Genomic DNA, 12718 nt, shown 5'->3' with positions numbered 1-12718 from the left:
AATTCACATTCCTTCAGTTGTCCTAATACTGTTCTTTCTCCTCCCAATTCAGGATCCAGTGAAGAACTGCACATCGCATTTAGATGTCATGTTTCTTTAATTTCCTTTACTCTGGAAGTTTCCTTAGCTTCTTTTTGTGACATGGGCACCGTGACAAATGACACTGATATTTGAAGAGTCTGAATCTAACCCAGTTGTTTTGAAGATTGTTCCTCAGTTTGGAATTCTCTGATTGTATCCCATGGATAGATTTGAATGAAACATCTTGGGGCTGGATTACTCTGAGGGATGTGTGTTTCTCATGCGTCACATCATTGGTGCTGTGAAATTGGATAACTTGATTAAGTTGATGTCTGTCCGGTTTCACCGTATCCTGTTGCCAACAATCTGTCATTTAGTGGTGGTTACAGTCACTTCTCAAGAATAAAAACTGCCTTTAAAAAAATTTCCCATACATACAGCTCATTTAGGACTTCATAAAAGGTAGATAAGGTACCTCTTGACATTTTATTAAATAAAGAAAGGCCTGGCATCCATGGGCATTTATACTGTGAGTATTTGGCTGGGTTTAAAAAAAAAATTTATCTTCCTGATAAAAATCAATGGATAAATCAGCTTCTGTCAGCCAGAGTCTGCAAAATGCAGTACCTGGGTAAACATCGATTGTTCTCTTGATCCCAAAACACAGATTCGTTAAAACTTATGAGAAAGAGAGTTTTCCTCCTTTATATTTGTTCTAGAAGAGGCAGAGGGTGTTCTTTGGATTCTTGCATTACAATATTGACTTGTTCAGTGGTGTAGTAACTTGGAATGCCCAAGGACAAATTTCCCAGAGCGTGGAATATTCTGAATGACAGAGAAGGGGCCATGATTTGGAAATGAAGTTGTAACAGTGCACCTGGGATGTCTTAACACCTCTTATTTTGGAGAGCACAGGGAGTTAAGTTATAAATCAATTTCAAGCAAAGATAGGAGGAAGCCAGTGGGCTGATTTCCTGATTAGGTAGGCAAAGATGACATGTGGTTTGATTTGTCATTTTCAATTTTAAATGAACTGCATCACATGCACTAATTATGCATTGTCCTTCCTGTGTTAGGTTCCTTTCAAATATGATACTCTGTGACTTGAGTGTGTTTGTGGTCATTTGGGCAAAGCAGCACTTTTGTGAAATCGTAGCTTGAATCACTGGTAGCATTTGGATCACTGGTAGCACAGAGCTGATTTGATTACAGTGCTGACATCACTGTGCTGATGACCTAAGGCCTAGGTTGAGCCCTGTGTGAACCCCTGTTGGTTTTGCTTTATTTATTGGCTGGGAAATCACCTCTCTGTTTGCTCCGTGCTTTTGAAATCTTGGGTCACCATTTGCATCATCTCGCCACACTCCTGGTTTAAGAAAATACAGATGTCTCTGTTGCACATTATGTCAAGTGCAGACCCTTCTACCTGATTTTTCAGGATTCTGCATTACCAGTTTCCGTTCATCCAGTCCAGTCTCATTTTCCTCAATTTTATAGTTGCCTTCTACTTCATTTAGAGTTCTTACTGTGTGATCTTGAGCAAGTTATTTAATTTCTGAACCTTGGCTTCCCCTCTATAGAGTAGAAATCATACGAATAGCTTCTACATCACAGGGTTTTTAATGAAAATTAACTGAGATAATATCTTATAAATAATAACTATTCTAAACTTTTAAAATTTATTATCTCACTTCATCATAACAGTTTGATGAGGTAGGAGGAGCTGGTGGTAATGGTAGTTGCACAGGTAATGGTCATGATAACGTTGGTGCTTATTGAGCATTTACTATGTTCCAGGTACTTTACATGTTTCCAGTGAACCCTGTGAACAGTCTTATAGGGTCGATACTATAATTGCATTTCATAGATAGGAAATTTAAGCATAATGAGATGAAGTACCCTGCCCAGATTCACATAGCCAAAGAATTCAGGAGCCAGACTGAAATCCAGGCCACACTTTTAGATACTAGTTTCATCCCATTTTTATTTTAGAAGGAAAACTTAGGGAGTAATTAACTTAACTAAAACTCTCACAGCATATAAATGACAGAGCTAGAATATGAACCGAAATCTGATTTCAAAACTATGTTCTTTGTCATACTGCACTGCCTCCAGACTGCTGAAGCAATGCTTTCTGTTGTGCTATTGTAGGGTGGATTGATTGTGATTTAATATATGTAACATCATTGTGTTTCTTCACTCAGGAAAGATGGCATATTGCCTGGATTAACTGTTACACAGGGGACCAGGCTTTTGGCCGCTGCTTGCCACCCTGACTCTGCCTATGGAGTTGTAGGTGGTGAACACCCTTGGAGCACGGTGGATATTTGGCAGGATACTTGACCATGGCTGGAATTCCCAGTGGTGACATTAGTGTTAAGTGGCCCATTTCTGTTGATTCAGCAGGAGGACGTGGCTAGCCCAGGATGTCAGTAGCTGATGGGAGGCAGATAGTAATGGGGAGAGGACATGGCTGTGTGATGGGACAGCACTTTGATCCCAAGTCTGTGGACTTAAGACATTTCTCCGTTTCAGTTTTAGGTTGTAGCCCCCAAATTCCAAAATTGGACTACTACATCTTGACAGGAATTCTTTTTTTATTTTTATTTTTTGTGATGGAGTCTGTCTCTGCCACCCAGGCTGGAGTGCAGTGGTGCGATCTTGGCTCACTGCAAGCTCCATCTCCCGGGTTCATGCCATTCTCCTGCCTCAGCCTCCCAAGTAGCTTGGACTACAGGCCCCTTGCCACCATGCCTGGCTAATTTTATTTATTTATTTATTTATTTACAGTAGAGACAGGGTTTCACCATGGTCTTGATTAGCCAGGATGATCTTGATTTCCTGACCTGGTGATCCGCCTGCCTCGGCCTCCCAAGGTGCTGGGATTACAGGCATGAGCCACCGCGCCCGGCCCCCATCTTGACAGGAATTCTTTTACAGTGGTGACATTGTATTTGATACCCAGAAAGGGTTGTCAGCGCAGACTGATGATAGCTTACTTTTCTTTTTCAGGAAGGATGCCAATTCTGCACTTCTCAGTAACTACAAGGTAAATTGAACTGTTACATTTTACATTTTCCTCTCTGATAATTTGCCCTTTGTAACTAGGATTGTTGAATTCATTTTGGTTAGAAATGACTGGATTCAGGCCAGTCGCAATGGCTCACACCTATAATCCCAGTACTTTGGGAGGCCGAGGCAGGTGGATCACTTGAGGTCAGGAGTTCAAAACCAGCCTGGCCAACGTAGTGAAACCCCATCTTTACTAAAAATACAAAAATTAGCCAGGTGTGGTGGCATGTGCCTGTAGTCCCAGCTCCTTGGGATCCCTGCTGAATTAGGAGGATAACTTGAACCCGGGAAGTGGAGGTTGCAGTGAGCCAAGATTGTACCACTGCACTCCAGCCTGGGCAATACAGCCAGGCTCCGTCTCCAAAAAAAAAAAAAAAAAAGAAAGAAAGAAAAAAGAATTTATTTGAATTTTCCACTTTAAAACAAGACATGTGGCACCATCTGGTGGACCTTGGAATAGTCTAAACTTAATATGTTATACATAGTACTTCAGGGAAGCTGGAGAAGAATCTAATTGAGAATAGGAAAATTTCAGTAAATCTCAAAGATTCTAGATAATCATTTGGGATGTAGTCATAAGATAGAAGCATCTATTTTAGAGCTGTTTCTGCACAATTTCCCATTAAAATATTTATGCTTTTTCGTAATGATCACCCTTGATATTTATTATTTATATAGTCGTAATGCTTTTATACATTGTTATTTTAATCTTCAAATAGTCTTTTGGGTATTAACATCATTATTTTGAAAGTGAGTTTAGTTGACTCACCTTTCTGAATAGTAGAAATTAACAAATTTATAATTTTTTGGGCTTAGTGTAGGGTTGCTTGGGAAAGGAAAAGAAGGAAAAAGGTTGGTAAGAGAGGAGATATTCCAGTATTTTTGCCTCCTATTTGGCACTAGCAAAACCATCTGATAGGCTCGCTCCAGGTGTAGAAAGAACCATTTCTACCTTGACGGTGAATTTTCCATGTGCCGGAGTCTAAACTCAGGAAGACTCAGAGGAGGTCTAGAAGGTAGTAGGTTAAGTACGGTGGCTCATGCCTGTAATCTCAGCACTTTGGAAGGCCAAAGAGAGTGGATTACTTGAGGCTATGAGTTAGAGATCAGCCTGGGAAACATAGCAAGACCCCCTGCTCTTAAAAAATAAATTAGCTGGGCGTGGTAACAGACACCTACTGTGGTCCTAGCTACTTGGAAGGCAGAGGGGAGGTTCCCTTGAGCCTAGGAGTTTGAAGTTACAGTGATCACCACTGTACTCCAGCCTGGGAGACAGCCTTTGAGACCCTGTCCCCCCACAAGAAAAGCTCCCAGAGTTGAAGACAGCAAAAAGAAAGTAACTGCCCTTCCCCGCCCCCACATTCCCCCTAAAGAAGAGAAAGTAGTAGAATAAACAGAGAGTTGGCCATATTCTTTCCTCCCTAAAGTGGTTGCAGCTTAGAACAGGAAGGAAATGGTTGAGTGGTTGTTGGCCAAGCCTTTGGCTTTTAGGAGCCTCCTTGTCCAGGTTGGACTTTGCTAGGTGTTTGGGTGTTTTATCCGTTGGGGAAACACTGCATTCATTGATCTCATGTCACTATTTCTGAAAGGAACAGCAGATGAAAGGGGTTCCATTGTATCTAGTAATGGTGTGTGAGCCTGCATTTTCTTCACTTCTCTGGTAGAATCTCTAAAACAGGAATGAGATTGAGATTCCCCCCTGCCCCCAGCACTAATGCATGTATGTTTTATCCTTGTGGGGAAAGTTTACTTCTAAAAATCTATAGCATTTTTTCTTCCTGTTTTTTTGGTACTCTGTTTTATCACTTGCCTCAAAATTTTTCTTTTCCAGAAAGAAATTATTATGTTAGATTTTTTTGAGATGGAATCTCAATCTGTCGCCCAGGCTGGAGTTCAGTGGCATGATCTCGGCTCACTGCAAGCTCTGCCTCCTGGGTTCACGCCATTCTCCTGCCTCAGCCTCCCAAGTAGCTGGGACTACAGGTGCCCGCCATCGCGCCCGGCTAATTTTTTTTGTATTTTTAGTAGAGACGGGGTTTCCCTGTGTTAGCCAGGATGGTCTCGATCTCCTGACCTCGTGATCTGCCTGCCTTGGCCTCCCAAAGTGCTGGGATTAAAGGTGTAAGCCACTGTGCCCGGCCTATGTTAGATTTTTATACTAAAGAAGCAGAATTCTTTTTTAACAAAATATTTGTTTTAAGAAAATTTGCTTTCAAATAGTCTATTTTTGAGATCAGAAGAGATTAGTGATGTGTATATTGATCAGAAATATTTGAATTTTTTTTTTTTTTTTTTTTGTGACGGAGTCTTGCTCTGTCGCCCAGATTGGAGTGCAGTGGCGCGATCTCAGCTCACTGCAACCTCTGCCTCCTGGGTTCATGCCATTCTCCTGCCTCAGCCTCCCGAGTAGCTGGGACTACAGGTGCCCGCCACCAGGCCTGGCTAATTTTTGTATTTTTAGTAGACACAGGGTTTCACCATGTTAGCTAGGATGGTGTTGATCTCCTGACCTCAGTCCTGACGAGGCCCGCCTCAGCCTCCCAAAGTGCTGGGATTACAGGCGTGAGCCACCGCGCCCGGCCATATTTGAAATATTTTAGGTAATTTAATTTTAATTTTAAGTAAATTAATGAACTTCGATTATTTGGCTTATATAAAAGAGCATTTTTTTTTTTTATGTCATCTGCCTCTGGGACTCATATTTGCTCAAATCCAAGAGTTGGAAGCTGCGTAATGGGCGGGTAAAAGGAAGTACTACACTTTCCTGTTTATCCTTCAAAACCACTGACCTTGGATAGATATATTTCTCAAATTTATTCATAAACATCTTTTTTGTATCTCCTCCTAGGTGTTTCATTTACTAACTGATCTGAAAGAACAGCGTAAAGAAAGTGGAAAGAATAAACACAGCTCTGGACAACAGAACTTGAACACTATCACCTATGAAGTAAGCCTGGGCTTCTGGCAGACCTACCTAAAGTACCACTGAGGGAGGGGGGTTTATTCTGCTGATGACTGGCTGCCAAAATCAAGATCGCCTTTTATCTGATCTGAATAGTTTTACTGTAACCTGATTTTTATTCTGTTTATAAAAGTGGGAGGAGTTTGGTCAAGTGTAGAGTTTAGCCAGCTACAGAATTAGAAGGAATAGTGTAAAACATTGCCCTCACTTCTCCTTGAAAGGGGATCACAGCTCACTGCAGCTTCAACCTCCTAGGCTCAAGTGGTGCTCCCAGCTCAGCTTCCCAAGTAGCTGGGACTATGGGCAAGCACCGTCATGCCTGGCTAATTTTTTTGTTGTTGTCCAGGGTGGTCTCAAACCCTTGGGCTCAAGCTATCTTATCACCGCATCTTTCCAAAGTGGTGGGGACTTAGACTCTTAAGGCTATTGTTTATTTTATAAAGTTTCAGATTCCTCCCAAAATATGTAATTATAATTCCTCCCAAATTATATCTGTATTCTTCCTCAAAAGCCACAAATTCTGTGTAATCATGAGAAAATATCAGACCATTGCGAATCAATTAAAAAAAAATAAAACCTTTATTTTGAAATCATTTTTCTTTTTTTTTGGAGATGGAGTCTCGCTCTTGTTGCCCAGGCTGGAATGCAATGGTGTGATCTCGGCTCACCACAGCCTCTGCCTCCCAGGTTTAAGCGATTGTCCTGCCTCAGACTCCTGAGTAGCTGGGATTACAGGCATGCACGACCTTGCCTGGCTAATTTTGTATTTTTAGTAGAGAAGGGGTTTCTCCGTGTTGGTCAGACTGGTATCAAACTCCTGACCTCAGGTGATCCACTAATCTCGGGCTCCCAAAGTTCTCGAATTATAGGTGTGAGCCACCGCACCCAGCCATTTTTCTCTTACATAAAAGTTGTAGAGACAGTGCTGGGAGTTTTCATGTACCTTTCCCATAGTTTTCTCTGATGTTAACATCTTACATAACCATGGTACAGTGATCAAAACCAAGAAATTAACAGTGGTACATACTGCTAAACTAAGCTAAAATTTTATTTGAATACCTTGTTTTCCCATTGCTGTCTTCTGGGTTCCAGGATTCAATTCAGGATACCATTTTGTATTTAGTTAACGTGTCTCCATAATGTCATTCGATCTGTATCCTTACTCTTCCTTTGTCTTCCTTGACACTTGTGAAGGGCTGGTCAAGTATTTTATAGAACATCCCTTGATTTGTGATTGTCCGATATTTTCTTATGATTACCCAGAACCTATGGCTTTTGAGGAAGAGTACCACAGAGGTGATCTCCCCTTCTCATGTCATGGTATCTCAGGGTACATGATATTGATGTTTCTTTTTTTTCGGGGGGGCGGACGGAGTCTCACTCTGTTGCCCAGGCTGGAGTGCAGTGGCGCAATTTCGGCTCACTGCAACCTTCGCCTCCTGGGTTCACGCCATTTTCCTGCCTCAGCTTCCCAAGTAGCTGGGACTACAAGTGCTCGCCACCATGCCCAGCTAATTTTTTGTATTTTTTTAGTAGAAACGGGGTTTCACCGTGTTAGCCAGGATGGTCTCAGTCTCCTGACCTTGTGATCTGCCTGCCTCTGCCTCCCAAAGTACTGGGATTACAGGCGTGAGCCACCACGCCTGGCTGATGTCGATGTTTCTTATGGCTAATGTTATTAACTTTGGTCATTTGGTTAAGATGGTATCTGCCCGGTTTCTCCACTGTAAAGCTACTGTTTCTTCATTTCCATATTATGTTAGAAAGGATTCACCAAGATCAGCCCATATTCAAGGGGAAGGGGGAGATTAAGCTCCACCTCTTGAAGGGAGGGATGTCAAAGAATTTGTGGATATATGTTAAAACCACCACAGTAATTAAAAAATACTTCGTGGGCGATGCTTTGAGGCTAGGAAAACAGCCTACCCTTCCATAAGCTTTTAACCATCAATTTTAGCATTCATTGGTGGATCTTTCCTGCAGTAGTTATGACTATGGTACAATTGCCTGAGAGTGATTTATAATTTTTCTCATTCTTTCTATGCTTATTAGATACAATTTTTTTTTTATTTTAAGAGGCAAGATTTTACTGTGTTGTTCAGGCTGGTCTCAAACTCCTGGGCTCAAGTGATCTTCCCGCCTTGGCCTCCCATAGTGCTGGGATTACAGGTGTGCACCACTGTACCCAGCTCATATGAGTTAGAATTCTTCCGTAAGAAAAAGTTGTCTCTTCTGGCTGGGCACAGTGGCTCATGCCTGTAATCTCAGCACTTTGGGAGGCCTAGGCGGGCAGATCACAAGGTCAGGAGATTGAGACCATCCTGGTTAACAGGGTGAAACCCCGTCTCTACTAAAAATACAAAAAAATTAGCCAGGCATGGTGGCAGGTGCCTGTAGTCCCAGCTACTGGGGAGGCTGAGGCAGGAGAATGGCGTCAACCCAGGAGGTGGAGCTTGCAGTGAGCGGAGATCACACCACTGTACTCCAGCCTGGGCAACAGAGCGAGACTCTGAGACTCTGTCTCAAAAAAAAAAAAAAAGTAAAAGTTGTATCTTTCTACCCATGATTTTATTCACTCATATATATCCATGTAGACTCATGGCAATTTATTTTATTCTTTGGGTTCCCCCTCTTTAAAAAAATTGTTTAAAATATGATAGCACAATTGTCAGATTGAGTTTTTTTTTTTGAAATCGGAAAAATTTTCTTCTAAAATTTCATTAATTATTCTTCTTGTTCTAGCTACTGATTTTCTCTTTCAGGAATTCCAATTACATGAAGATTGGTTCTCCTGAATGCCTCTTTGTTTTATATAGGATTTTATTTTCTTTTCTTTCCTTTTTTTTTTTGAGACAGAGTCTCAGACTCTGTCGCCCAGGCTGGAGTGCTGTGGTGCAATCTCGGCTCACTGCAACCTCTGTCTTCCGGGTTCAAGTGTTTCTCTTGCCTCAGCCTCCCTAGTAGCTGGGATTACAGGCATGCACCACCACACCCAGCTAATTTTTTGTATTTTTGGTAGAGATGAGGTTTCACCATGGTGGCCAGGCTGGTCTCGAACTTCTGACTTCAGGTGATTTGGCCACCTCGGCCTCCCAAAGTGCTGGGATTACAGGTGTGAGCCACCATGCCCAGCCTCTACAGGATTTTTAAAAACAAAATTTTAGAATTTTAATTACAGCCATTTCCTTCGTTTTTTTCTCATTCAGGGTTGTCTTATGCTTGGCTTTTTCTTTTTTTCCAGACGTTAAAATACATATCAAAAACACCATGCAGGCACCAGAGTCCTGAGATTGTCAGAGAATTTCTCACAGCAATGAAAAGCCACAAGTTGACCAAGTAAGTAAATCTCTTTTTTTTTGAGATGGAGTCTCACTCTGCCACCCAGGCTGGAGTGCTGTGGCCGGATCTCAGCTCACTGCAAGCTCCGCCTCCCGGGTTTACGCCATTCTCCTGCCTCAGCCTCCCGAGTAGCTGGGACTACAGGCGACCGCCACCTCGCCTGGCTAATTTTTTGTATTTTTTAGTAGAGACAGGGTTTCACCGGGTTAGCCAGGATGGTCTCAATCTCCTGACCTTGTAATCCGCCCATCTCGGCCTCCCAAAGTGCTGGGATTACAGGCTTGAGCCACCGCACCCGGCCGTAAATCTCTTAAGTAGGAAGAGAGTGACACATGGTGAAATGATGGCCGAGGAAAGCCATTCGAAGCTATGGTGTATTGATACTCAGCTGGGTTTGGATTTAAAGGAGGATTATATTATTGTAGATGAAACAACTGAAAGTTAGACATAGGGACTAGTGTAAGGAACAAATCTTTTTTCTTTTTTTTTTTAATCAATGAAGAAAGTTCATTTCTCCTAGTGATACTGTATTAGTGTGCCTGCTTATTCGGCAAAATTAGCAGAGATTAATTTACATTCTCAGAAAAGACGGGTGAGGGGAAATGGAAATGCCTCATGAAAAAGAAGGCAAATTTAGGTCATGGGTAGAGATCTCAATCAAATGGGCCAAAATACAGTTTATTTATATCTGCTAACTCCCAACTGCTAGCATCTGACCATAGCATGACAAGATTGGAATTGGGGAACCTGGGCTGTAGTCCAGTTTCTGTCCCTTACTAGCACCATGACCTTGGAAAAGGTATTTGACCTCTCTGAGTTTCATTATCCTCACCACTGAGATAAGGATCATCTGCTAAACTCACAAGGCTGGGGCAAGGGTGAAGGGTGGTGTCTTCATGGAAACAATATGTGTAGATGTCGTTTATGGACTCCAGAAGCCATAAATGATGCAACCTTATTTATTAATCATTACTGTGAACAGGGCCAAACATTTCTATATTATTAACACTGCCTCTACCCTAACGATTCAATTCAGATAAACTTTACAGAGCACTTTACTCCAAGAGCTGAGGATCAGGGCCACTTTGTTCTTACCTACACAGTGCCTCCAAACCAAAATTGGTAGAACCAATAGTTCTACTCTTAAAGCAGGACCCCTCTAGCCTTCCATTATCTGGATGAAAATGAGCTTACTAATTTAGAAACACAAGTGAGTGTATTCTAGGCTAATGAAATTAATTCTTCTCTAATTATTGAGAACATTAAATGTCACGAGCTGATCTCAAAATGTTAGTAAAATAAGTTAAATTGTTTTGAAAGGAAGGAAATGTGATAATGTGGTAGAAATGGGGAAAAAACAAGACAGAATTGAAATATTATATTAATCAAGTACTAACTCTGGTTTGACTGAGTAAATGCAGGAGAAGACCTGCCTTCCTTATTTATTTATTTATTTATTTATTCATTTATTTTTATTAACTTTAAGTTCTAGGGTACATGTGCACAGCGTGCAGGTTTGTTACACGTGTACATGTGCCATGAGGAACAAATCTTAATGGGGTGTAAAAATCTTTTCTTGGCCGGGTGCGGTGGCTCATGCCTGTAATCCCAGCACTTTGGGAGGCCGAGGCGGGCGGATCACCTGAGATCAGGAGTTCGAGACCAGCATGGAGAAACCCCATCTCTACTAAAAATACAAAATTAGCTGGGCGTGGTGGCACATGCCTGTAATCCAAGCTACTAGGAAGGCTGAGGCAGGAGAATTTCTTGAACCTGGGAGGCGGAGGTTGCGGTGAGCCAGTGAGCTGGTGGTGAGCCAAGATCACGCCATTGCACTCCAGCTTGGGCAACAAGAGCAAAATTCCGTCTCAAAAAAAAAAAAAAATGAATAATCTTTTCTTGGAGTCCCAGTTTGTATGACCTATCGCATTACCCCTACTCCCCGAATTCAGACCAAATTGAATAAAAAGTAGGATTTACATGTTAAAGTATTTTTTATAAAGTTGATCAGTGAAGTCCTTTGATGTTTGTGTTTGCTTGAGGCAAAAGTGGCTTGATTGTATTCTGTGAGTTCTTGCAGTGTCCAGTTCTTTTTCTTTGTCTGGAATGAGTTCAATCTATTACAATCGAAAACGTCATAGACCAAGGGTTTACATGAGAAGAAAACTAGCCCAGTTTTTTTTGTTTTGTTTTGTCTGTTTTTTTGAGATGGAGTTTCGCTCTTGTGAGTTCATGCTGGAGTGCAATGGCACGATCTCAGCTCACCGCAACCTCCACCGTCAGGTTCAAGTGATTCCTCCTGCCTCAGCCTCCACAGTAGCTGGGATTACAGGCATGTGCCACCACTCTTGGCTAAGTTTGTATTTTTAGTGGAGACGTGGTTTCTCCATGTTGGTCAGACTTTTCTCAAACTCCCAACCTCAGATGATCCGTCCACCTCAACCTCTCAAAGTGCTGGGATTACAGGCATGAGCCACCGTGCCTGGCCAATTTTGTGTTTTTATTTTTTTTAATTTTTTTTTTTTTTTTTGAGATAGAGTCTCGCTGTCACCCAGGGTGGAGTGCTGTGGCGCGATCTTGGCTCACTGCAAGCTCTGCCTCCTGGGTTCACGCCATTCTCCTGCCTCAGCCTCCCGAGTAGCTGGGACCACAGGTGCCCACCACCAAGCCTGGCTAATTTTTTGAATTTTTAGTAGAGACAGAGTTTCACCATGTTAGCCAGGATGGTCTCGATCTCCTGACCTTGTGATCCGCCCGCCTTGGCCTCCCAAAGTGCTGGGGTTACAGACGTGAGCCACCGCCCCCGGGCCCAATTTTGTATTTTTAGTAGAGATGGGATTTCACTGTATTGGCCAGGCTGGTCTTGAACTCCTGACCTCAGGTGATCCTCCTGCTTCAGCCACCCAAAGTGCTAGCATTTCAGGCGTAAACTACCGTGCCTGGCCTATGTATACGTTTTTGAATTGACTTGTTGATATCCGGAACAAATCCTGCTGAGATTCTGATTGGGATTGTGTTACATCTATAGGTCAGTTTTGGGGAAGAATTGACATTTTGACAATATTAATAATTTAAGATCGGCCAGGTGCAGTGTCTCACGCCTGTAATCCCAGCACTTTGGGAGGCCAAGGCAGGTGGATCACAAGGTCAAGAGATCGAGACCATCCTGGCCAACATGGTGAAACCCTGTCTCTACTAAAAATACAAAAACTTAGCCAGGAGTGGTGGCGGGGGCGCCTGTAGTCCCAGCTACTCTGGCGTCTGAGGCAGGAGAATCACTTGAACCTGAGAGATGGAGGTTGCAGTGAGCTGAGATCGCACCAC

At 42.4% G+C, this 12718-nt stretch overlaps 2 protein-coding genes across 14 annotated transcripts in view; both read left to right on the top strand.

Moving 5' to 3' along the window:
• The window catches only part of RABGEF1 (RAB guanine nucleotide exchange factor 1), a 1203668-nt gene that overhangs the window by 636253 nt on the left and 554697 nt on the right, over window positions 1-12718 (top strand). The gene's annotated exons all lie outside the window — the stretch shown is intronic.
• CRCP (CGRP receptor component) overlaps window positions 1-12718 on the top strand; it is a 344305-nt gene that overhangs the window by 312710 nt on the left and 18877 nt on the right. The window contains exons 2-4 of one of the 2 annotated variants that reach the window (XM_033193419.1): window positions 3034-3070; window positions 5942-6040; window positions 9297-9391. In XM_033193419.1, the coding sequence (XP_033049310.1) occupies window positions 3034-3070; window positions 5942-6040; window positions 9297-9391 (231 nt within the window). The remainder of the gene's footprint in view (window positions 1-3033; window positions 3071-5941; window positions 6041-9296; window positions 9392-12718) is intronic. The other variant, XM_033193417.1, reaches the window with a different exon arrangement.

The sequence above is a fragment of the Trachypithecus francoisi genome, unplaced genomic scaffold, assembly GCF_009764315.1.
Source record: "Trachypithecus francoisi isolate TF-2019V2 unplaced genomic scaffold, Tfra_2.0 Lachesis_group4, whole genome shotgun sequence".
Lineage (NCBI taxonomy): Eukaryota > Metazoa > Chordata > Mammalia > Primates > Cercopithecidae > Trachypithecus > Trachypithecus francoisi.
This window is presented reverse-complemented; position numbering and strand designations above follow the sequence as displayed.